General features: G+C 42.5%; 1 protein-coding gene across 8 annotated transcripts in view; it reads left to right on the top strand.

The window, feature by feature from the left end:
* The window catches only part of foxp2 (forkhead box P2), a 121,816-nt gene that overhangs the window by 55,562 nt on the left and 39,303 nt on the right, over positions 1–26,951 (top strand). For all 8 annotated transcript variants that reach the window (XM_023952091.1, XM_023952090.1, XM_023952095.1 and 5 more), the window contains 2 exon segments: positions 13,069–13,158; positions 25,892–26,029. In XM_023952091.1, coding sequence (XP_023807859.1) covers positions 13,069–13,158; positions 25,892–26,029 — 228 coding nt within the window.

Here is a 26,951-nt window from a genome sequence, read left to right as displayed (position 1 = left end):
ATGTAATCACAATCATCACAAATCATTGAAGAAAAAAGGTTCAGCGCACTGTCTAGTGGGTCTACATGACCCAACTCCCAATGTTAAAGTGCCTAGGATAGCACAAGGGTTACAAACGACACACTTTAAAACCAATATTTTTGTAGCTGGTACTAAGGAGGATTTTTTTTTTTTTTGAAAATTCAAGAGGGCGGTCTTTTCCCGAGTTCAAAGGTCAACAGAACTTCAATTATGGTTGTAGACTTAGCCTGGTGGCTTGTGTGTGTGAAATTTCGTGGGGATCGCTCAAACAAAACACTTCTTTCATATACTGTGGAAAAATGTAAGATTCACCTATTTTTACACTTTGCCACAAAACGCCGTCCTGGTGCCATCCCATAATACTTCTATAACTTGTGTTTTGGTAGCGTAAATGGATTTTAAACTTTTTTTTGTTTGTTTACATAGGAGATTTTAGCCCCTTCCAACTTTTTTTAGGTGATGTTTTTGCCTGCTGTGATGTCATCATTTTTTCTGGGAGGGTGTTGTTCACTTGGTCCAAATTTCCTTTTTACCGGGTACTAGGCGTCTGCAAGTTCTGGTGAGTTTTTGTGCATGTAGCGGAGGTAAAAGTTGTTTCTCAAAGGCGCACAGTAAGAAAGAAAAATGGTCCTTGTAGTCTAGAACTGCTGCAGGACAAAATTAGCGCAAAAAAAAGCTTTCAGAGAAGTAAACAGAACTTTCTAGAGATGATCTCAAGAAGGAAGTCCTACCTCCTTTTCAGCAAATAGACAGGCCCCGATAGACGTTACTGTACTTTCAAACAGTCTGCCATTCTTCATCAGGACTTAACCAGTGCTTATTTACCCACACTGAAGACTTAACTTGCACAAATTGATGCGTGATAGCAGTGGAAAGCTGCTTGTTCCACGCTGATAAAAATGACGCCCATGAGCATATGCAGAACATGCTTTGTGGGCTCAGCGCAGCACTTCAAGCTTGAGCAGACACTAAGCTGATATTGGTTTCACGCTTGAGTCCATAGGGCAGAATCTTCTAATAGAAACCCACAGATTTGATTGTTTCTGCATATGCATTTATCGGGAGTTTACATGATAAATATACATTAGCCCGGTGGGGCTTGGCCATGCGTGGTATTGTTTCTGTGATGCTATTCTTCTTTCTTTTACCTGTTTGGACTTCATCATCCAATTTCCCACAAACCCGATAAACCTAATTTGCACAAAATGAATTGTGGGAGTTTGTCAGAGAAAATACAGTTTCGTTAAACCAGGAGAATTTCCAACATTACTTTGAAGATTCTGATAAAAAAAACAGACATAAAATAACCTCTAGTCTTCTCATAGTTTGTTCTTTGTTTGGTTCCACCCCTGTCAGAATGATGAATTATATGTCTCTTGTTTTTTTATGATTTAAGTCTTTTCTTGTTCTGATAACGCCGGTGATTGTTCCGTCTTTATACGGAGAGCTATGAAGGAAGTGATCATGTTTTTAGCACATTTATCAAAAGCCCCAGAAAAAAGTAGCAGAAAGAAGCCCCCCGCACCACCCCACATAGTCAGACTAAGTGTGAAACAGAGTGATAAATTTCCTTGTTTGGAGAAATTACATCCACTAACTTGAGCTACTTCAGCATGAAATTGAAAAAGAAGCATTCCTTCTGAATTTCCATTCTTGATTCAATGAAAGATTAGCATTTTTGAGGGAAAAAGGCGACTACAGGAACCAAAGTAAGAAGTATGATTTTGCTCACGCCTGCTTGTTCTCAGAGGCGTGTTATAGAACGCTTTTCGGGGGGGAAAAAAAAAAATAGGCTTTTGTTTATGGAACTAAGGCGCAGCCAGGCCTGCTGCGGATTAATGAAAAAAAATGCGTCTCTTTCTCCTGTGTTTGCTTTGGTGTCTATTTGCATGGAACGCATTTATGCTTTCAAGTCTCATACCTCTTTTTCGTGCCTTTACTCATCCACATCGTGAAGAAGCTCTTGTTAAGAAGGAGGGAGTTGATTACTGATTGACAGAAGGAGGGTGTCAAAGTGGAAAGTAGATAACTATATCTTCTCCTGCTCACTTAAAGGTCAAACACACATCGCTTTAATTAGAATATTCAAAAGACGATGACCGAGCCACAACGCAGAGCAGTTAGAAGAAAGAGAAGAGGAGCACAGGAAAAGATAAGTGTTACATTAGGAAGGAGATAAAAAATAAAAGAGAAAGGGGAGTGAATGTGATCTGCAACCGTTCCACCGGTGGATGCAGCAGATGAATGCATGAGCGAAGACGCAGTTCTCACTGAGGAGGTGAAGACACAACAACCAAAATGAAGTTATGACAAATTCATTTGCAGATGAGACAAACCTTAACTGGAAGTAACCAGTAGCCTGCTAAAAGGGGACGACTCTTCCTTCCTTTTATGTTGCCGGCCACACCACAATAACATTTGCTCCTTGACATGTATAACTCTTCAATCGTTTATCGTTGATCGTGAATCAGCTCATTTTGACCCAAAAAAAGACTTTATTTATTATTATTTTTTACTGGCTTTGCATTGTTATGCAACACATTAATGTAAAGTGTTCCAGACCAGGTCAAAGTCGCTTTTCTCTACCACAGAATCAGCTGATTTATGTTGATTGCGTAAAGACTTCACGACTGTAAAGTGTTGGAATTACGTTAATTGCGTATATAGTTGATGAATTATGGTAGAACATATAGACTAAAGGGTTATTAGCCTGATTGATGGACACTATTGACCCACAGCAGCAGAACCCACAGGACAGTCAGAACCAGTCAGTCGGATCACAGTGACGACAGTAAATCTGCCGTCCCATTATATTGATGTGTTTATTAGTTCTTATTCAACTGATCTAAAATCATTTACTTCTATTAACGTTTTCCTTTTTAAAGGTTATAATCTTATTTTTGTACCTATTGTTTAAAACAAGATTAATGCATTGTAAAGACGTGAGAGAAAAAGATTGATTGATTGTTCACATTTGGTATAGGTCATTGGTGTAGGCCTTTGTCACAACCACGCTTTCGGGTGGATACAGGCCGCCTGTGTGCGAAAAATGGGCAAACCTGTACAGGATACTAGGTGACCAGCTTAAAATATCAAAGACGTAGATCGCTTTGTGAGCCCATGGAAAGGAAAATGTTTGTTCACCATGGCGATGCTGCAGGCAACCGGTCGTAGATAAACATATATTCACAACGCTACGTTAAGTAAGGGTGAAGAAAGTGAGACACGGGCATGTCGTTTCCCATTTTGACCCCTCCAAATTCTGCTGACTGCACAAGGGGTTATAAGTTCTGTTTACATGAAAAGTGCTGGCCCCTTGGGCGTAGCCTGCCTGGTAAAGAATAAGGAAATCAGGTGTCATACTGGCCCTATCCTGTGCACGCCCCATGCTTATGGCATTTCTGTGAGGTCAGTAGAGGGCCAGTACTCGCACTGTACTTATTGCATCACCCTTACAACATAATAGCGTGCAACTTACATTAATTTTATGGATTCTTCACAACACACTTACCACACACACAATAATCGTGGCTTTGCAATCCTCAGAAGACCTCCCAAACACATCTACACCTTAAGATGCCTCCAAGGGGCCCAGACAACCCAAAAGCTCGCAGCTCCCATGGTCAACCCCCATGCTCACCAACCCTGGTGTTTTTCTGTAAAATGAGGACCTTGAACATGTACTGTATCAAATCCTCTGCCATGAATTGGTCAGCAAAATGTCCCCTCGATATATTTTGTCTGACAATTTCACAAATGATCTGCATTTCTGCTTTGAAGCACCTGATGGACCCAGTTTCCATCAAGACCGTCTTATGTTTATGGCGACTGCCGTCTATGTGTGTAATCTATCCGACCATGTGGCTTCTGTGGTCCGGTTACATAGGGGGTTGGGGGCGCGGGGTCACAATTGTCAGTAGATGTATTTGAAGATGCAGCGATGAGTGTGTTTGTCGAACTAAAAGTTAGCCAAACTTTAGCGTAAATAACTGCTTTGCTTCTGCGAGGATAACACTTGACCTTCCATGCGAACAGAACTCCCGCGTCGCTCCGCAATCACAAACCGCTTCCCTGTGTTTTTCCCTTTGTCCGTCTCTGCTTTTATTTTGTTTAAGAGAGGCTATAAAGGAGTCATTTTGGAGCAGCGGTAGATACACTTTGACTCAATGATCCTCCTGTCATCTTATCTAAGTGCAGTGCCACAGAAGGCTGGGGGAACAAGGAGCAGGAAAATGGGGAGGGTCATTTGTCTCACATGTGATGAAGCAATGAAGAGACATCTGGTAGACAGTGTTGTTTGGCTCGGTCCCACTTCAAGGCTTCATAAAATTTCTAAAATAGAAAATCTTTAAGAAGTGGGAGGAATCCATTTTTTTTAAACTGGCAATCTGAGTGAAGGATGCCAAACCAGGCAGTTTGTGCCCGCAAAGGTTGAAAGAGGTCCCTCCATGCTGCATATTTCTGCAGATGGGACGTTGGTAAATGGTTGCAGTGAACGATAACCACATGTGGACTCGTATCATGGCCTCATACATGTTGATGCATATCCATTCTCCAGCTAGCAGACAGTTTTCTGATCTGTAATCAGCAAAACAAACACTTTTTTTTTTTTTTTTGGAGCAGAAAATAAGGTGTTTTTTTTCCTCCACCCAAGCTTTCTTTCTGGGGTTTAGGAGCGCAGATTCATCTCGTCAGTCCTCCGGGGACGGTGTAGCTATGCAGCTCTGTTTACTGTGGTAGAAAGTTAATATAAATTTTCATCAGAGGGAGAAGTTTACACATACGATTCTATTTGTCCTTCATTATTAGCACCTGAGTCTGGGGCTTGGCTAGGCATAATTGTCTACAGACACAGGCCAAATAGATGCAAGGGGAAGGCAAATAAGCACACCCCAAAATAATTTGATGCTTGTGTGTTACAATCCGTCACCCTCGGAATTCTTCATCTAGAGAATCAATAAACAAGAGGCGGGGGGGTGGAGAGGAGATGAGGGAGTGAATAATGTGAGATGGGGAGCACAAGGGAGAACAGATGGAAGAAGGGAAAGACGGGAAAAATGGGCTTCTTAAAACAAGTTCAACAGTATAGAACCTAAGATTCTTTGCTACAAGTGAAAATAATCTGCCAATGGAGCTGGTAAAAATGGATTTGGTAAGATTTCTTAAATATTCTGTGATGTGCTCCTCTTTTAAGATAAAGGTCAACATTGAAATTAGCTTTATACACTCATATTTAGGTCTTGGTCTGGTAATTGGAAAAATATTATTAATAAATTTGAAATGTGTTTTGCTCAAAAAAATGATATAATTTATTGTTATCGCAAAATCAAGCTGTGTAAAAGGCATATCGCAAAAGTTTGGGATAATTGCAATAAATGGTAACTTTAAATTGAACAAAATAAACTTTTGGCAGCTTGAAGTATTTAACGTATCAAATAAAACCCTTTATGCATTTGACCAATCGGATGGAGCCGTTTATGTTTGATCTTTGCCTCCAATGTAGACGACATTTGGAGTGTAAATTAAGTTATGTTGACTCATATTTAAATTAAACTGTTGCAGTGAAATGGAAATGATTTTTTTTAGTTGTTTAGCTTTTTGTTCATGTATCCCAAGTTATATCTTCATCGCAATATTGATCACTAATATTGCAAATCGTGAGATTTCCTGATATCGTGCAGCTTTATGTATATTTATACCCCCCAAATATGTCATTTTTTTCTAGCCCAACTGTCCTTACTTATTACAAGAGAAAAAACATCTTCAATTTTACACTTTTAAACTGGTTTTGACAAAGGATATTTGAAAATTGGATGCAAATGAATAAGAATTTGATTTATTAGAGAGATTCTTTAAAATAAGATGTTTTCAAGATCAAATGACTCAACGTATATCCAAAATATATTGTCTTAAAACGGGTAACTTACTGCAGAGTTACTAAGAAGTTAGTTTTGTCTTTTTTTACAAGGAAACAGCCATGCTCAATGTTCGATTGTCTTCATTGAAACATTTTAAAAGCTAAATGTGACATTTTCTTTTTGAAAAAACTCACCGTCCTTGTAAAACATTTTAATGACATTTGGAATCCTGAGTTCATGACTTCGTCCTCATAAATTGTTGACCTTTTTTTTTCGTAATTGTCCGACTTTTTTGTCGCAGTTTTACAACTTTATTGTAAAACCTTTGACTTTTGACATTATTCCTATAATTTTACGACTTGATCCTGATCTATTTGTTTATTTGTTTTCTTTTGTTGTGGCCCTAATACTCTAAATGAAGGAGACAGTAGAAAAAAAAGAAAGGATGCAGAGATCCGTCCACAAACGCATGTCCAGCTAAGGAAAAAAGACGACTTGAAGAGTTTACTTTGACTCCCGCCTGTGGAGCCTGAAAGTAAAAGACAAAGTAGCAGAGAGGCAGACGGGAACACAGAAGCCCATTGTTCTGCTGGATCCTTCCAACGCCGTCCTGAGGCCCGAGCGGATGATCCTCCACGGACCGATGATTTATCGAGTCGTACATTCGGATGCTCATTACTCCTTCAGACTTCCCATCGTCTCTCGCTCCCCTCAGCTTCACGTCTCGTTCCGCCTCATGATGTCTGCGAAATCACCCACACACTTCTGTCGGAACTTTTAAAGGATTTATTGGATTAAAATATTTGTCTTCCAATCAACGCACCATTAGGAAGTTCATGAGAAATGAGATTTTTTGTTTAAGTTTTGGTTTTTTAGAACAACGTGGAAACGTCATGCATTAAACGTCATTTTTCACTTTCACTACACTGATTTACATTTTGGACTTATCATAGCTAAAATGTAAACGTTTCTGTCAAATATTTCTACCATTGAAAGGTTGAGGTGTTGACTTGGCCTCCTATAGTCTGTTGTTGTTTTATCTGGGAGAAAATGAGAAAAGCAAGACAGGGAAAAAGGCTTCGCAGATGTTTGTGCTCCACGTCTATGTGGGAATTCTCCGACAACAGCTGTGTTGCTGCGGCATGAACTCCAGTCACATGATTTCCACTCGAGTCAGACTCGAATCTTAATTTGATTAAAATCGACTTGACAAAATATCAGTCGACATGTGGCTCTGATTACCCACTCGTGATCAGCCGGCCTCCTTTCACTTAAAAGCACTTTCTCCTGGAACATGGGACTTTCAGCGCTTAGTTTCCGCGGCGCACATTCTTTAGGCTGTTGTTGAGCATGCAGTGTTCCAGACAGCGCTTTTAGTTTTGAATATTCACAGCCAGCTACGGAGAGGAGCAAAGAAATTAAAAAAAGGAAAAGAAACGAGATGAATCAGTCAGCAGTTTCATCTCCTGAATGTGTTTTCATTCCTTCTGGATCTAAAGGATGCACAGTTCTGAGCAGGTCCTCCACCTTTTTCTCCCCCCCTTTGAACAAATAAATCATCCTTGCTCTTCACATAAGCCTTGGAGATGAACCCGGAGCTCCTAAATATGAACAGCTCTCATATTTTGTTTTCAGCACTTATTTATTTATTTTTTTGCAGAGGTGTGGCTTTAAGTCCTTACAACTTTAAACGATGAGTGCCTAATAAATAAGTTATAGCAGTTGCTGGTGATTAGTCTGTTTTTAGCAAAAGCAGCCGTCTGTATGTAAAGTCATGTTTGAATGGCGGCTTTACATGATGCTTCAGTCACAACTGCCAATACAAATAGATGGGGGGGCTGTCCTCAGGTGAAACACGGGTAAACCTGTACACGGTGTGCATGGATGAGGCACCTTTCACAGGAAGAGCACTCATATGACCCATGTGCAGTTTTTGAGAGCGTCAAAAAAGCTGTACAACACGCCCATAGCTCACCTACTTCACTCTTTCTTACCCTGTTGCCCGTATCATGCCCATTGAAAAAAATGTGCGTTGTCATTATGGTCCTATGGGCTCACCGCGTCGTCTACGAAGTTGATGTTTCGTGCGGGACACCTGCGTACCCTTTACAGGTTTGCCCATTTATTACCTGCAGTATCTAGCTGGAAGAGCAGTAGTGACTACGGCTCATAGGTGCGCTAGTACTAAGGACTAGAGTGTTACGTAAAGACACTTTACAACAGCTTCACTGGTATGTCATATGTACGTGCAACACACATTAGCCTTAAGAATACTTAACAATACATTTAACACAAGCACGTTTGATCATACAATTGATATGTAAGCAACACGTGCTCCCCCTTTAAGACGCTCCTTGAACCCTACACTCCTCTCTGCGACCCTTAATACGCCCAGGAAACCAAAACACCTGCAGCACCTGGACGGGTCAACCCCGATACAGGTGACTATTGATCATTTGTAATCACGTGTTTTTTTTTTCTTCCACATACTACTTTTGTATTTGTATACTGTACATTGGAATGCAAAACGTGCTAACGAACGTGCTAACGAACGTGCTAACGAACGTGCTAACGGACATGCTAACGAACGTGCTAACGAACGTGCTAACGGACATCCCAACTCGTCTGGAAGAACAGGAGAATTTCCAGCTTTTGTTTTTTTTTTCTTACCAAATGTTTTTTTATTAAAAAAAAGGGGAAAAAAGCTGATTTGTCTCAACTCCTCTAGTGTTTTTAGTCTTCTTCATATTCATCTGTCCTCCTATCAGGCAGCCCCCCTTCCCAAATCTGCCTCCATCCATCCATGAATCCTCTTGCATAGAAAGTAGTTTGGTGTAAATGTTCTGGAGTGTCAGTCCAATCTCCCCTTCCAACGCCTCCTTCAAATCAGCCGTGTTTGTTTGCTCGGCTTAACTGTTTTCCCCTTGTTTTCTGTGGCATGCGACTCCCCTCCAGCTTGATAAAGAGTCGCACAGTTTCTCATTCACCCCACTGCCGCCGCCGCCGCCCCACAACCCCTCTCAGCCTGTTTCCTGGAAGCGCAGAAAGATAAGCTTGACAATGCAGGCTGTGTTTGTGTGCTTGCGTATGTGTGTGAGAGTTGTCAAAGCTGTCAGCCCGACTGGAGTTGTTCTGGCCTACAGCGCGGTGTTCAGCAGCAACACTTAAGTCCCTACAACAAACACACACACATACACCGATACACAAAACATCTGCTCAGCACACCACCGACAACCCTCTGATAGCATGACGCAAGCCCATTTCTTCTTGATCAACAACCGACACAGGAGTGTTTACTCCTGCTTTCTGAGGGGGGGAAAAAAACGCAATTGAGCGGAGAGTTGAGCGTTGAAGGAAACTTATTACATACCTGTGTCATCATCCCAATATCACCTATATCCCCCTTAATAACAACAACTCCCAAAAGTGACTAGGGGGCTAGCAGGAGATCTGCACTGTCCAAACACCATGTCACAGCCCTTCAAATATATATCCCATCCCAATGTCACGGCTGCATATTGTGCAGTCTCCGTGTGGGTTTTGGAAAGACTGACATTCTTCACGGGTGGCTTATTTCTTTGTGCCAGCACCTCTGTCAATGAGCAATCTGCAGATTTGCGATGGTTGTGAAGGGCGTGCTAATGTGTTTCATGCTTGTTGAGGATCTTTGCATGCTTCTTACAGGGTGCGCGTTGTGTTGTGTTGTGTGCGGAGGGTAGGAAAGTAAAATAAAGAGAGGGAAAAGTTGGGGGGGGGGGGGGTGCTGTTTTTCTTACCGGTCCGTCTCCCTCCTCCTCTTTCTGTCAACCTCTCCAGTGATCTCTGCATGCCTGTTAATGTAGGGGAGGAATGCCTGTGTAAACATTCTTGTTTCTCAGTCCGTTTCACATAATAGTTGTCTGTATCGCCTTTCTCCTGACCTCACTATCTGAAACCAATTACAGCAGATCCATTTGGGCTGAATCTTATTTTCATAAGGATCCCCGTGTCGCGGTCTCTGTTGCTCTGTGTTATTTTCCCTCTCCTCCTTTTTCTATTTTTTTTTCTTCTTCTTCTCCTCCAGCCTCAGTGATGGATATCAACATCAAATATGCCTCTGAGTGCCTTGTTATTTATATAGCGGGCCCCGGCTCTTTCTCTCCTTTGCTCTGTCTGGCTGGTTCTCTCATTCTGAAGAATGTGTCACATTGTGCTGTTTATACAATGTGTGCATTAATAGACCGGGGAAGTCATTTTTTCGTGCATAGCAACCCCGGTTAAATAGGCGGCACTCGTCTTGTGTTTTATTTTTTTTTGTCCGCTCCTTGCTTTTCAGCAAACTTTTGATGACTTTCCTTTGGCATTTGCCGACTTTCCCGCTTTCAGATGGGCTTTAGCTCACCGTCTGTGTGAAAGGCGAAAAGTGGGTGGCACAAATTGGTGCTTTTTTTTTTTTTTTTTTTTTCTTTTCTGTAATGGCTTGAATACTCGGAGCTGGTAAAAGTAAGGTGGCAGAACTTTTATTCCTCCATTACTTTCCACGCGATCACAGACTCTCTGAAAAAGTGGCCAACCCCACCGCCACGGGAAAGAGGTGACAGACCTGATAAGTCGAAAAGTTTGTCCAGTGTTGATAAGGACCGCGGTGTGTTTGGCGAAACGTCTCGTTTCTCTCTCTCTCTCTTTTTTCTTTTTTTTTAATAAGCCTTGATCTCTCTGAAGCGTCCACTTCCCCTCCATATTTACTTGGCCCAGATATTGGAAGAGAAGTGAAAAACTCTGCTTGTACTCCGTGTAATATATCAAGTCACTCTCTTGACTTTGGCCGCAACACAGCGAGTCATTATTGATTCACACATGAATAAACATTTCCCCCTGACAGCTGCCTTCAGCCGCTCTCATCAAGCAGCTTTCCCACTAACTGCTGTGTGCAGGACTCAATAAGCCTTATAATTACTTTGATTCACCAATCATGGCCAGATTAATTAGGCCCTGTGTTTTCATTAGCAAAAGGCTGCAGTCGAGGAATTTGTTTCGTCATTTTATGTTCGAGCCACATTGAAAACAATGAAAACATCTTTATTCCTGCAAAAGCTTGTTTTTAACGCTTTTTTTCTGATGATAGAGGAGATGCATTAAAGAGAATTGAGCTTAAAATTGAATTTCTAATTACTTTTTTCACTAAAGTTATTGTGAATCGGACTGTTTGAAAAAGATCCTATTTGTTATACCAACGGAATGGGTGACCCCTCGCGTTCCAAACAGGAAGTACCCAAGTATCCAAGAAGCCAGAATCCTATAGACTTCTATTTAGAAATAAACAGCTGTTACTCAGTCATTGTATTGATTAGAATAACCAACCTTGCTCTGCTACACTTTTTTAACATGTTTTTGTAGTAAAAGTTATTCAAGTTATTAGAGGCATCAATGAAAGTAGATGGTTCCACCTCGTCCCCCACGTCAAATATTCAAAAGATCTGATTGACAGATTTCGTGTAACCTGCTTGCAAGTGGACTTCGATCGAGCACACTCCTGGTTGTCGAGAGTTGTTGCCATAGAAACGTTGACTCTGACCAACGCGGACCAATAGCTGCTTACCGTAGCTGTAGCTGTATACGAAAAAATGTCAACCGAATTAACCTCATTTGGTTGGAGCCGGAGCGCTTGGCGCCAACGGTCCCGACCACAACTCAGAAGTGAATTTCTAATCAACTACCGCCGCTCTGCAGAAACGATGTCCTCGAAAAACAACACAGGTTTTGGGATTTTGGCTTAAAACACACCTGCATAATAATAATTACGAAACCACTGAGAGGGTTTTGAAAATGGATCAAGGGATGATGGGACTTTAAAAATGCCGTTGCAGGTGTTGATCTGAAGAAGGGATCTGCTTGCACTTGTCAAACACCCCCCCCCCCCCCCCCCCACACACACACACACACCACACAAACAACAGACAGCAGACTCCTTTCACCGAGGAGACGGATCAATGCAGTTAAGACCCAGACTCAGCTTAATGTGTTTGTTTACCTCAGATCAGAAGCCCTGGCTCCGCCTGAGCAGTCATCCCCCTCTCTTGCCTCTCCTTCTCCCTTTTCATAATTGATCAGTGGGTGGCGGTGTTCCCTGGTGGGGGTGGGGGGTGGGGGTTAAAACATGGCAACTTTTTCTCTTCTCCTTCCCCCTTTTTTTTTTTTTTTTCTTTCTAAGCTGACTTTTCTGTCTGCCTCCTGACTTTTCCTCTTGTTTGCTCAGGATCTCAATGTACTAGTTCAAACATTGTTCCCACCAGCTGGTAGAGCTGCGCCATATGCACACACTGTCAAGGCAGCCGTTGTCATGGTTACTGGCAAGCACCAGAGTAAAGGAGCACCACCGATGCTTGAGGAAGTGTCATTCTTCACAGAAGTTTTTTTTTTTCCCCTTATATTTTCTGCTTGCCTCCAACTATTCCTCCTTGTTTCATCAGAAGCCAAACACTTGTAAAGCCATGCCCCCCCCCTCTTAATGCTCTGCATGACAATTTGAGCAATAAAAACGCATTTTCATCTGGAAAATTTTAGAAAAGGAAACCTATTGCCGCCTCGATCGACTTGATAGATTCCTATGGTTCTTCTAAACTTCTACGAATGGATTCTTCGCCAAATCTTTTCATCTCTTCTTTTCTGCAGCCACCCTCTGCACATAAGCACCCTTAATGCATAGTGTAAAACCCAGGCGGCTAGTTAATTCATTCTAAATGTAATCTGCTGTTGATTTTGTCAACTTTAATTACAGCTCCCAGGGACACTTCACATGGTGCTGCCTGTACTTCAAATTGATATTATGAATATGCAAATGCGCTGGTAATTTGCAGAGAGAAGTGGATATTTCAGTTGAGCACACACTAGACAGGTCAAATCTACTCTGCCTTTTTCTTTTTTCTACTCTTCACCAACCCCCTTTATTCTCTTCTTCAGTGGTTCTCCAGAAAAACGGTATTTATCCTCCATTCAGGCTCCGCGAATTGTTCTAAACTGCATCTTAAGCAAAGTGACAATCCGACGGTTTTTCTCCCAGAGTTGATTGTTTTTGTTCAGCCAAATGTAAATGATTGTCTCTGTCATATCTAATAGTTTGTTCTTACTGTCTCCTCCCCTGCCCCCCCCCCCCCCTTCCCTGTCTCTTTTCCTTGTCTTTTTTACCTTTCCCTCCCTCCGTCAATTCCAGGCACTACAAGCAGCGAGGCAATTACTCTTGCAGCAGCCAGGCAGTGGCCTGAAATCTCCAAAGAGCCAGGACAAGCAGCGTCCACTGCAGGTAAAGCGGCTCTCGCGTCTAATCTCTTAAGTCCATCCATAATACATGTTCCTGGGTAAAGAAGATTTCCTCTTCTCAACAAAGCAGTCGTGTCTCTAGACTCCTAAAGCACGAAAAACACAAAACACAGAGGAAAACCTGAGGATTCTGATGGAGGAAAAAAGCAGCTTTTCACATAAGCTTTGCACCGATGTGCAACACATTACTTTATTAAAACGCTTGCATGTTGTTGGACAGCCGCTTTTCTGCACTTCAGAATCTGCTGGAATTTCGTTAATTGAGTAAACGGTTAAAGAGTTGCAGTAGTTGAAAGAATATCAACCCTGTAGCTAAACCACTGTAGCAAAAGGTTTAACTGCCTGTTGTTTAGCTGACTTTGGTTCTTTTGTTTCTCCTTGAGTTTCAATCACATTTCCCCTTAAGGGTAGATCCTGATTGTCTGGGGGTGAAAAAATGGGCAAACTTTTACATGGCACACAGGAAGCCCGCACAAAATACCAAGCTGTTAGACCATTCAGTGAGCCCATAGGGATCATCATCATGAATAGCTCATAGTGAACATGCTAGGGAAATGTCAGGGTGAAGCACAGATGTGTCGTATGGATTTTTAAATTTTTTGACACCCTGCGGCCTGCGCAAGGTTTTTGTGAGTCCTGCTTCTTGTGTGCAGCCTGACTGTTAGAAATGAGACATTCAGAGAGCAGTTGGTACCGGCGTCCGTCAAGAAGTCGTGTATGAAGGTAAAAATGTGTCAAAAAGAACGCACTTGTAGATTTGATTTGAGATCTTGTAATATAGAATGTGAATACTTGTGCATGAAAAATCTGCATCTGTGTGTAAAAATCTTCTGCTGTGAACTGACAAATTTCCATTTGCATGTGTTCATTTAGAGTTACAACTTCAAATCTGTGATTCCAACTGCTCAAATGTGCTTCTGCGTGTGCTCGAATCTGCTAGCGCAAATCACAGGTGCGCTACAACTGCACTCTGAATTTTGACACATTCCTTGCTGCTCAATAGCCCTGGCCCTGTTGTCCTGCTACAACAAAGATGATCTTCCTGCTGATCCTGTCCGTTCGCAGCCGTCTCGCTGCATGTCTGCATTTAAAGCACAAAGAGATCATTTCTCATTAAAATGCAGAAAAAAACTAAGTTTTTCTTTAGAAATGCATTTTTAGTTAACTCTCTGTGTTACTATAAAATGATTGATAGTCACATTTGAACCTTTATCAGAAGAGTTATTGAAGCAGGAAGTCCGAATCTGTGAAGATCTTTCTAACTTGACCAAGTTCTCCGAATCCTGCACTCTGATTGGTTGACTCCGCCTCCTGTTAACCTCCCTCCCCCCCCTAGTTCCATTTTCGGACACAGATGAGTTTTGACACAGTTTCTCGCAAGGAATGTGTCAAAATTCAGAGCGCAGTTGTAGCGCACCTGTGATTTGCGCTAGCAGATTCGAGCACACGCAGAAGCACATTTGAGCAGTTGGAATCACAGATTTGAAGTTGTAACTCTAAATGAACACATGCAAATGGAAATTTGTCAGTTCACAGCAGAAGATTTTTACACACAGATGCAGATTTTTCATGCACAAGTATTCACATTCTATATTACAAGATCTCAAATCAAATCTACAAGTGCGTTCTTTTTGACACATTTTTACCTTCATAGTCATGTGTCACGTGCGCACCCGTCAGTAAGGGGCCGGTACTCGCATCTTACAAACGACTTCAGTGCGGCACCCTACGACAGCATCGCTTGTGCCTTAAGCGCACGCAACTTCCATTAGCCTTACGCTGTTTGAGTTTGAAGGGGAACCGCAAGACAAACCTGCTACCGCTTTTGTCTACAACCATCCATGCTCCCACACAGCCCGAAAACTTGCAGGACCAAGTCAACCCCTGTACGCCACACCGTTCGAATTCCTGAATCATCTGTCTTTTTCCCGCATTTTGCCTACCCTACCATCTTTTTTTCACTTTAGCATCAACACAACCATTGCTAATTGTCAAATTGCATAAGACCTCTGTTGACACCTTCTCTGTGTTTTTATTAAGAGCATCCCCCCCCCCCCCCCCTTTCTTCTATTAAATGTATTTTTAGCAGTTTAAAATTGAAGTATGGGAGTTTGTGCCCTCCGCTCAGCTAATAAGGCCTAGCGAGGAGCAGTGGTTTACCTCATTAGGAGCTCTGTGCATTTCATTAATGACAGGAAAATTGGCGTTAACCTCACCCGTTGATATTTTCACAGAGTCTAACAATGGCGACACCTTCAATTGGAGTCACACCCCTGTGTATCTAATTGCATACTGGCAAGGAGATAGGGTTGCCGAAGACTCTGTCATGCTTTTCCTTTTAAATAATTCTACTCCGTCTCATCAAGAGTGTTAATATTAGCACTATATTCATCCACGATGACATCCAAATTATACTCACTATTAGAGGGCTTTTGTTCTTTTGACTTGATACTTTTTATTTGTTAAGCTGTGGGGAAAGAATATTTAATCACAAGCTCTTCTTATCGTATTGTTGGCGCTGAGAATCTGTAGACTGAAGTGAAAGGATTCCAACAAGTGGAGCCCCCACCAATCGAAAACCGTGGAACACAATGGCCCGAGGAACAGGCACGTCGCCGCACGATCACACTCCCTGCCTCTAATAACAGCAGAACACGGCAAATATTGAATATTTACATTTGCCTACTCCACCCCTGCCGGGTTGAGGATCCCAATCGATAGGAATCGGAGGCCCCGCCCATCGTCCTGTGCTAATCCATTTGTTGATCCAGCTTTTATTAACATCCCCCCCCCCTTGTTCCCAAAATAAAAGTCAGGCATTGTCGCACTGTAGAGACATCGAGAGCCGTTTGACGACAAAAACATCTCGATCAAAACTTTAACTATAGCGCTCCATTAGCACGTACAGGAACCTAGTTGATCATTAAAGCACCTGCTTTTTCTCCTGGACCGTTATTCTTCGTCTTGGTTAGTGTCTCCAGGGAATTTACTCAATAAAGCTGTTATTTACCTGGATTATGAGCCACAACGGGCGCTACAGTGCAGTATTTTATTAACTTCGCAGGCAGATAAGAGTCAGTGGCAATCAAGCTGCATGTTTTCACCCGAGGAATCACAGCGAGTGATCCCCTTGTATGATTAGCGCTGTAGAAAGTGCAAAACGGATTAACATTACCATGACATCATGCTTATGGCAGAGATGCTGATAAATCCTCCGCCGCTTTCCTCTCCTCTTGTTCTCTGTCTTTTGGTATTTAGGAGTGAGAAGTGATCCATAGATCATGACATGTAAATTATTTAGTACACAAGCATCTAAGTGGCGCAGCTTGCAGTTTTAATTACTCGTATTAGCGGCTAAAAGCTCCTGGCTGACTAATTCCATCCCGCCCGCCCGCCTGCCGCTGCTTCTCAGGAGTCGATGAGGCAGAGGCAGGCAGCTCTGCCATTCACGCGCACGTACATGAAAGTACAGAAAAACAACACACGCAAACAGCCGCACGCGCTGCTTTTCTACATTTGCGTAATGTGACAGGTCTATTATTACACAGTAAGCCCACGGGAGCACTCAATAAACACCTATTTCTTCCTGTAAATCCCCCTGTCTCTGCCATGCTGCTTACCCGGCTCTCCCAAGGCACACAACACCCTCTCGTCTCCTTTCTCCCCTCTCACCACTCCTGCTCTGTGGCAATATATCCCCCCCCCACCCCCTCTTCTGAAAGGCATTTATACACTGACATTTGGAATACAAATAAAGAAACGCGGACATGGAGAGGCAGAGGGGATTACAGAGAGGCCCTCCGTGAACGTGACAGTTGTTTCGCCCAGACTCGCGCGTCCATAATTCTTCTTCACACAGCCCGCTCCGGCGCACAAACACCAGCCGAGTTCAAATGTCGCTGCGCAAGACGAGACTTTGTGCAAGTCTTTGATCATCAGAGGAAACCGCTGTCGGAGCCTCTGCCACCTCACCAGTCGTGACTAGTTTTGGAAGTAACTCGGTACTCGTTGGATGCTCTGTAACTCCTGTAAAACAGTCGACTCAGGCCCCCTATGATGAAATTGATCAAAGCAGCAAAATTACGAGGCATTAATAGTTGAAAAGGGTGAATTTCGACTGATATTACTGAGGCAACTATCTTATTAGACCCTTAAATTTCTTTTTTGTTAATAGGGAGCTTTTCTCTCGGTCTTTTCAGAGACATGTCAGCCTCAAGTTCTCTGCTTGTTCTTAATTTTTCACATTTTTTCAAAGTATAACACCTTTTATTTCATAATAAACTGATGGTTAGTCCTCCAGACGTGCTTCCTGTGCTGTCCCTGTACAAAAACAGTGTTTTTAGTGATCTAAAACCATCAGACCTGTAGATTTCCCTCATCTGACGCTCTTTTTGTCAATATATTGGGACAATAAAGGACATTACTTTTGAGTCATCTATTACGTCATGCAGTTGGGGGTTAACTTGTACACATACAGCAGGGAGGTTGCTCCTCCTCAGCTCAGCTCGGGCTCTACGTACAAAACCCGCTGCCATTGAACGCACGTTGAGAGTGAAACCAGGTTGGACTTTGAACAATCAGAGATTAATGAGAGAAATTGCCAATTGTGGTTTGTGCCCGGCTGGAATTATACAACACCAAATCTTTCATTTCAACTAATCTGTATAAAAAAAAAAAAAAACTTGGAGCGAGACTCCCGAGATTTGCTTCGCTTCGACATTTCGCACCAAGCCGCTTCTGACTGTAGGTGGAGGACAGGCGCTAGTGAGCAGTAGAAAAAGAAGAAGCCCTTCCCTCTTGTCCAGTGTGAACACCGTGAGTTAAACATCACATGCCTGGTGTGAACGTAGCATCAGATGGGTGCTCAACAGTGTGAAGATGACCTCTGACCTTCTTTACCCCTAGTCCCAATCGGAGCAAAGCTTGAGTTTCTTTTTCCCGATGTTCCAATGCGCCGATGAAAGATGAATTTCCTAAGTACAAAGGCAATAATTATAGATTCGGTATCGGTATGTTTAACACAAATATATATATATATATCTTAAAATATATTTGCAGCTTTTTTATTTTTTTTGCTCCGGCTGGCCGTGGGCACTGGTCCGTCTGAAGGACGTGTGACGCCTCTAAAGGTCAACTCTGCACATTTCTCCAGTGAGCCAATATCCTCTGAACGGCAGCACTCATCTGCTTATTGGCTCTCATCCGGAACCCGCGGATGCAGGGAAAAGGGCTTTGACGCTAGCTTTCTGTATAGGTTAGCCCACTCCAGCATGCATGGCTAAAGGATGCTAGTTCCCATTTACATTTATGAATATATCTTTCTGCTGCATCCCCTCTGGTTGGATCTGAAAATAGAGAAAAATTATCACAGCGAAGAAGGAGGGGGGGGGGGGGAGAAGAGGTGGTGGGGTATTATGATATTCATGAGGAAAACTTCTGTTGACTCTGGGAGAAAAAAAGAGCGCAAAAATGTCAGCACATTTTAAGTCAAACATCCTTAGTTACTGCTTTGTAACCAGAAAACAAGTTTTTTTTTTCCTTTTCTTTTTTCATAGTTCGCCTTTTTCCTCCGACTGTTTTCGTATTCTTGCATTTACAACAGCTACAGGACAAGATTGCTAAATTGCAAGGACAGTGTAGGTTCATCATTGTGATGCAAAAGAAGTTGAAATGCAACCCCAAGGCAAGGTAGCAGAGTTTGGAGGGGGGGTGGATCAAGAGAAAGTGAGAAGGAAGGATAAAAAAAAAAAAAGTAGCACAGACCTTTGATGTAGCAGCAACAAATTTACCTTGTGACAGAAGATACATGGCTGCAATAAACGAGTTATACCAGCCTTTACACATGCAATCAGATGATTCCGGCCAGGGTGTTAATTGGATCCTAACCGGCAGATCTGATACGCCTGGGCCCCGGTGGTGAAGGGGGGAGGGGGGGGCCTTTCCAAGTGATGAACTATAATTCAGTGAGCTGCTTGAAGCACTTGTAATTTACTGTGTGTCACTGATGAAGAGGCTGATCCGGTGGAGGCCATATTACCTGCAAGATCAGAGGAGAAATGCCCTGCCTCGCACTTTCTTTCTATTTCAGAGTCCTCCTCTCACCGACTTTCCCTTTTAATTCCCTCCGTGTCACTTTTTCCCCTTTCTTTTCTATTTACTCTGGAGCGCATGTCAGGGGGGGGGGGGGGGGGGGGGGGCATTTTGCCATTTCTGAGATAAAGTTTTGAAAGCACGCACTGATCAAAAAAACACAAACAATGCTGCTCAAGCTGGCCGGCGTCCTCGACGATCAAGAGGCTTAATCCGAATTTATTCTTTTTCTTCACGGGGAGATAAACCGTTGCTGAAATGAGCCTAAGCTGATTTCCTCTAGCTGACTTCCTGTTCACTTGCTGCCCAACTGATGGAGAAATTGATCTCAGAAACATCTGATAATCTACTCACCCCGCAGGGCTGACAATCTCAAGTATTGATCTCCAGTGGAATGATGTCAAGGAGGTATGGGTCACACTAAGAAAACAAGTGGTTGAACTTCAGTGTCAGACTGGCTGGAAGTCGCCGCGTGGAGCTTCTCAGCAGCCAACAGGGTGACATTCAGTTGCCTTTAGCCAAGAGGTCAGGAGAGAAACCTTATTATAAATATTATCGTCTTCTTTTAAAAACGTACCCAGACGTGGAAGAAGCAAATAAACACCTGTAATTTTCAAAATTTGTAATTAAAACACGCAATCAATTGAAATGTAATCAACAGGTACTACTTGGTGTATGGCGAGGATTCAACCATTCACTTTCCCACTAATTTGGTTCAAACTTCAATTTCTGGGTCATGGTCTTATTTCGGTTCGATATATGATTTGTTTATTACAAAACAATAAATAAGCGTCAAAATGGTGATAAACCTTTATATAAATGTACTAATAAGCAAGTAAAATTAAAGAAAACCCTTTTAGTTGGCTAATAGTAACTTTAGTGTAATGTAATAATTAATAAATTCTTAAATTTAGCCTAAGCCGTGTTCCACATCTTCAAAGTAGACATACTGGTAGTCAGTAGGGATCCAACGGTTCACTTTCATTACGATTCCATTCAATAGTGTAACATTGTGGCATCTCTAGTTTTTCGTAAACGTTCTCGTTGCCGTTTTTAATCCAGTAACTCGTTTTAGCATAGCTGGGCTTCGTCAGCAATCTTTTTCAAATGGCTTTCATTTAAAACAGCAAAGCTTCCTTTCTTAGGCTCAGGTTGGCCAGATGATTCTTTACCTCTGATTATTTTTGTTCTATATTTCTATTAAATGTAGCAAAGGAGTTAGGAAGAGTCTGACCAGGAATTTTTCCAAAAATACGAGCGGTCACTCGGATTATTGCGCAAGTTCCGCTTTAGAATTAACTTGCAATAGACAAAACCAGCAAAGTAGTCATTTTTATCTTCAACAATTACTGTAGATGTTTAAGGATGTAAAGTCCCTCACTACGAAGTTTATACACTTTTCTCTGATAGACATAAACATTTTCACACTTTTATCTCTAGTTTGAACTTTCAACACCGAAGCTTTAAGCTCCAGTGTCGACGTTCCTCCGACAACCATTTACACCGATAACGAAAATGCAGTGGTTTCTGAAGGAAAGAAAAAGCAGCTTCACAGTAGTAAAGTGCTTAAAATATCGACTTAAACCAGCGTCATGTTCCTAAAGTGCTTCATATGAATTGAAAAACTGATATAAAAAGCTGCTTTTGTCCATGTCAGAATCAGCTGGTTCACATTGATCGCATAAACGGTCAACGAGTTACAGTAGGTCAAAGGGCGTGTGGTATTTAGGTGTCGCCAGCTACATTTCTGATGGTAAAGAGTTAGGCTTAATCCTTAATTCTACCCTTACAGCTTCTCCCTACCTCTACATTTAGCCCTTTAAATGCACAGTTATAGAATAGTGTCTGAGAGTTCTGACGTCACACCTACTCGATGACATCATCAATAGTTGCCGGCCAGCACTCAGAAATTGCATAAAAACATCAGTTTTATAACTTGCTAAAACAGAAAATCCTTACTTTTTATTTTTAATTGTAAACTGAGTTATGTCCTTAAATGAACTTGCGATAGACTACAACCCCTTTGAATTACTATAGCTGTTTTGGGGCTGTAAAATCCCTCACTACACATTCATTCACTTTTCTCAGACAGACGTGAACATTTTCACACTTTTCCCTCTTGTTTAACCTTTCAAAGTTCAAGCTTTCAATGGGAAAGTACGTCCAGTTTCTATTAAAGGAGGAAAACAAGGATCTGATCGCGATCAAAGATTTGTGTAAATGTGGCAAACGCAACACACTCCGGCGGTCTACAGCCAATCAGGACACAGAACACGATGCAAAAAAGCGCCCCAAAAATAAAAATAAATAAGAAAATTCTAAGTTCTATATTTCTAAAAGCATAATCAAATGCTTAGATTGTAGAGAAATGAAAGTGTTTTCACTTTTTGCATGTCTGTAAGCCTTAATTCCACTATTTTGTATCATATAAGCTCATTTTAGTCAATATAACCTAATGAATCGTGAGATGAAATAACTTTTTTTTTAGAGCGTCTATTGGAAATAATAGAAATAGTAAAACTGTACAGAAAAGATCTTGTCCTCTTGGCAGTGATGCTTCACTAAGTGCTGGTGTAAGCGTTTCCTTTCTCCCAGCTGCATCTCTGCAACCTGATCTGGTGTCCAGGTCATGGTGCCTCTGATAACTAACCCATGTTTAGGGCTGCAAGCAGATTAAAAAAAAAAGTCTAAAAGAAAATGGCTGTAAAGGTAAAATGCCACACAGCGGAGCTGTCGCCTGCTTTCCATTGATCAGAAAAGTGTCAGGCGGCCGCCGCCGCCGCACACAATGGAGATAAAATGTTCCACACTGAATGCCAGGATGTCCAGTGGAATCAAATATAATGAGAGGCTCTGGGTGCCAAATGTGGCTGGGAGAACTACCTGGGCTTGACCTTTTTTGCAAAGCATCTGAGAGGCTGTAATGATGGTGCTTGTAGTGCTGAAGGCCCCACCAGTGTTTTTACATCACAAACCAATTTAAAGGTCCTTTGTTTTGCACTCTAACTTTTAGGCCAAATCGGATACCTGCAAAGTTCAGCTCTTTTATCTCCAGAACACAACAGACATAAACAAGCGCTCCTCCTGATGCATATATCCCCCCTGATTTTACATGCATTATCGAGACCGGGAGAATTAGCTTTTCATTTTATCAGCCGCTAATTCCAAAGACTTTCATAAATCCTTTTGATATTCCGGCATTCGTCTCTGGAAATACATCCTCACCTTTCCCCATTACAGAGACGCACGGCCCCATTTGGCTATCCCGGCTCCTCTTTGGTGATAGAGTGTCTATTCATGGTGCGTGGATGTTTACGCCACTGCCAACGTCGACTAAATGCTCATTAATTTTATCCCTTCGTGGCAAAATCATTTCAAGGAGAGGCAATTCAGCCTCCTGTTCCTTTCAATTCAGCGCTCCCGTCAATCAAGCCCTCCTGCAGCATCCTGCAGAATGGAGGTGTTATATTCCTGCAATTATCATGTCATATACTCGAAAATGTAAATGAACGTGTGTGTAAAATTAAATTTATGGGTTGTCAGTGAAGAATAAGAACCAGGAGAGCAATTACTTATCTGCTTTCATCTCGGAGCCTCTGATACGTCAAGCAGAAAAGCATGCAGTTAAATGCTGGAATTAGCATTGTGCTGCACTTCACAATGGATGTGGGCCACTGCCTTTTCTCCTTGCACTTTCCTTTTCTTTACCCTCCCTTTATTTTGAAAAACCAGCGGAATAAAGGTAATTATCGCCCATTAGGACATCTTAATAGGCGAAATCGTAAAAGGGACTTTAATATTTCGTTTTTTTGGCTTTTAGCTTCATTTATTTGTTTGTTTGCTTCATTGATGCCAATTTTATTTTTTTGGGTGAACATTTTTGTTCTAATATGTTTCCCTGAGCTAAAATCCTGCAGGTTTGCATCATATTTTCTCTACAAATTCTCAAATGCTTCCATAAAAATAGTACTTTAAAAAAATGTATTTTTAAGGGTGGCTCTCCAGATGAACGGAGAAAATGAGCGTGTTTCTCCTATTGTCCCTCTGCTGCCCTGATGCCGTTGCAGTGGCATCCAACACAAAAACCAGGAGTGACTGCGGGGTAATTACTTACCCGGCAGATGCACCTTTAAGGGTTAATGACATTGAAGGTGTAAACGCAGCATTTGCATAATTACACACGGACTGTTTTAATTTGCAACTTCTGACAGCTTTTGTTCAGCACCTTTGCTTACCGCAGATGCATTTTCCTGCACAGGCCAGCCCAGAGAAGAGAAGAGATGTGGCACAGCATCAGTCTCTTCCTCCTCCTCCTCCTCCTCCTCCATCTTTCCACCTTCGAAGGAGTCCCTTCTCTCCTAAGACCCTAATGAACAATGGAGGCAGGATTTGTTTGAATATGAATATGAATGTGCAGCGGGGCCGGCTGGAAGTTGACCTTCAGCTGTGATTTTCAGTTCATCAGGATTAGTCAAGGCGGGCGATCAGGAGCCACTAATGCATAATGACTTCTAAAATGAAAAATGTGTAGTGACCATGCAAATGTCTCAGCTAATCAAAGAGGGGGGAAAACCTGGGGTGGGGGTGGGGGTGACGGCGAGCGTTCAGGAGAGGAGAGCTAAACAAGGACGTGTCAAGGCCTGATAGACAGCGAGAGTGAGGAGGAGCCGGGAAGAAGACATGCATGGAAAGTAATCAAGCCGGCTTGATTAGCTGGCGATGAGGACAGGGATGTCTTATTGGCCGTCTTGACATACTGTCATGGCTGCTCCCCCACAAACACCTCCACTACAAGGCGTCGCTGCATGTTGATGTTTCAGCTGATTACACAAAACTGCTTTCAGCTCCAAGATGAAGCCTTAAGCAAAACACAGTAGACAAAGAAGCAAACTAATGTTGATCTGAACTGTTCTGCTTTACCCCCGGAGCCTCAGCTCTAATGTGTGCAGAACCCACGATTTGCCACATTAGTAATCAATATTGCGATACATGAACAAATAGCAAAACAACTAAAAACATAATTTTCATTTCAGTGCAACAGTTTAATTTAAATAAAAGGGAACACTTTAAATTTACACTCCAAGTGACCCTCATCTACAGAGGAGGCAAACATCTAATATAAAAGGGCTCCATCTGATTGGTCAAATGCATAAAGGGATTTATTTGATTTGTAAAATACTTCAAGCTGCCATAAGATTGTTTTAGCACATTTAAGATGACCATTTATCGCGATTTTCGCCATCTTTCGCGATAGGCGTACTGCACAGCTTGATAACGCGATAACGGTACATTTGCGATTTATTGTGCGGGCCTAGTCAGCTCTGATGTTGATGTTCTTTTATTTAACTGTTTACACAATCAACGTGAACCAACTGATTCTCACGGGGAGAAAAGTAGCTTTGTGTTAGAATGCAACACCTTACAGTAGTGAAAATGTTAACGCAATTAACATAAACCAGCAAAGTTCGGACACAAATAAAAGCAGGTTCGCGCCGACTTTACAGTGGTAACGTGTTTACACAATCAACATAAACATAAAGTAGCTTTGCACCAATATGCAACACTTTACATTCAAACAACTTTACGGTAGTAAAGCTGTTTGTTTACTAAATTAACGTAAACCAGCGGATTCTTTGCCTAGAATAGTAGCTTTGCACCAATATGCAACACTTTGAGTAAACGATAAAAAACAGCTAATTCGGATGCGGAGACGACGTCCATTGTGTAAACAGTCGAAGAGTTTAGTGTGGCCGGCGACTGCTCTGGTACTAAAGGGCTAAAGGTCAGATAGAAGTTTATGGAAAGGAAAGATCGTCTCTGCTTAAGTATTGAGTTTCATAATGAGCCTCTTAGATGAAGTCGAGCAGTCACGACTGTTATTACGTTTCTACTGATCTGCTTCCATGCACATGTCAAATTCACCAGCTTTGGTTTGTTTGCCAGCTCGTGTTCCTCAAAAAGTCTGAAAAAGACCTTTTCCTGGAAGGGTTTCACGAAAACCAGGAAGTTCTTGAGCCTGTCAAGGCAGACGGTTTCCCAGAAGTCCCTATTTTCCAAAGACGTCTGCATTTTAACGACAAAAGATGCTCGGAAAGAGGAACCATCCACCCCGCCGCCCGCCCACACCGTGTTTGCCGTGTGTCCACCTCATCAGTGTAATTTTAATCAGCTTCAGAGTTGCACACGCTCGCCCTCTTTCACAACAACGGCGCTGACAGCCGCGTTAAAAGTGGGGGGAGTTCAGGGGGTCCTGCTAATTAAGGTCTGTGTCTATTTAAATCCTTTACTCTTCCCAGCGGGCTAAAGGCTGGGAAATAAGATGAGCTTTACAAAGGGGAAGCTCCCATCTGTCCTTCAGCTCCTGCTCTGGTCGGCTGTGGACTGTCCTGACCCCTTCAGCCACCAAATCGCACAATCCCACCACACCTTCTATATATCAAAGTGTTTGGCATTTCCACCTTTCTCCCATCTTCTCATCTCTTCCTGCATTTAGTTCCCATCTCAGCTTGTGTTGACTCGTCTTGATTTCACCTTTTTTTCTCCCTCTACTCTTCACTGCCTCATTATTATTTCGAATTTTTTTTTTTTTTAAAGCTAATTCCATTGTTTTCTTCTCCACCGCCCAGGTTCCTGTGTCCGTGGCCATGATGAGTCCCCAGGTGATCACGCCACAACAGATGCAGCAGATCCTCCAGCAGCAGGTGCTCTCCCCCCAGCAGCTCCAAGCCCTGCTCCAGCAGCAGCAGGCTGTGATGCTGCAGCAGGTACAAAGGCCGTTTAAAGAAAAGCAGAAAACACAAACCCGGGAGGGCTCGCAGGGATGCTCCCGGCGTGGCAGCAGCGGGGATGCCAACCTTAGAAGCTCAACTCAATAACATCCAAAGTTTTATTACCGCATCGTGTCGTGTTGTAATGTTTTTGCGTGACATAGTGTGAGGTGTGTTGCCGTGGAGCACACATTACCCTCCTCACAGGCCTGAGTCACTGTTGTGGCCCTGCAACACAGCCTGGAGTCACTCATGCCAACTTAGCACAGTGTCCTTGACACGCTTACCAAGAGGAATCTGAAATTGATGTGCTTGTTCGTGTCACCTCTAATTAACTGTCTCTGGTGTGTTGCTGGTTCAAGTCCCTGACAAGCATCCATCAGGGACTGAGAGCGGGGCGCACATGGGCTGCCTGATGGGTGATGTAATATTTGGAATCAGCTCGAGAGAAAGCACACACCGGGCTGAGCCTCATGTCAGAGTTGAACCGCGTTTTTCATTCCTCCATTTGATTAAGGAAAAGCGACGAGTTTAATTAAGAATGTCAGTCATTGGGATTCTTTTCATTAAGTGCGCTTCGGCTGGAGATTTGCCTTCAGTACAATACCGCATCACTGCTTAACTGTCTTCCAGGAAGTCGAGGCACTTGTATTTCATTTGGCTCCACGTCTCTGGTTTGTGTAATTTCATTACCGAGCCAGGATGTCAAACTTAGTCATCCTCATGTCCGTCATTCGGGACATAAACAGGTAACGCTCTCAAACCTTGCTTTTTCCCGTGAAAATCCATAGAAAGAAGAGCTGCAAACAGCTCATTTTAGCATCGCTGTCTTCTAAATGAAATGGATCCCTTTGTCCAGAAGTAGGTCATGCAGTCTACTTCACAGACTTCCTTTTCAGGTCAAAATTGACAGCTGGAA

Source organism: Oryzias latipes, chromosome 23, assembly GCF_002234675.1.
Source record: "Oryzias latipes chromosome 23, ASM223467v1".
NCBI lineage: Eukaryota > Metazoa > Chordata > Actinopteri > Beloniformes > Adrianichthyidae > Oryzias > Oryzias latipes.
Note: the sequence above shows the minus strand (reverse complement) of the source record. Positions and strands in the feature narration are given on the sequence as shown.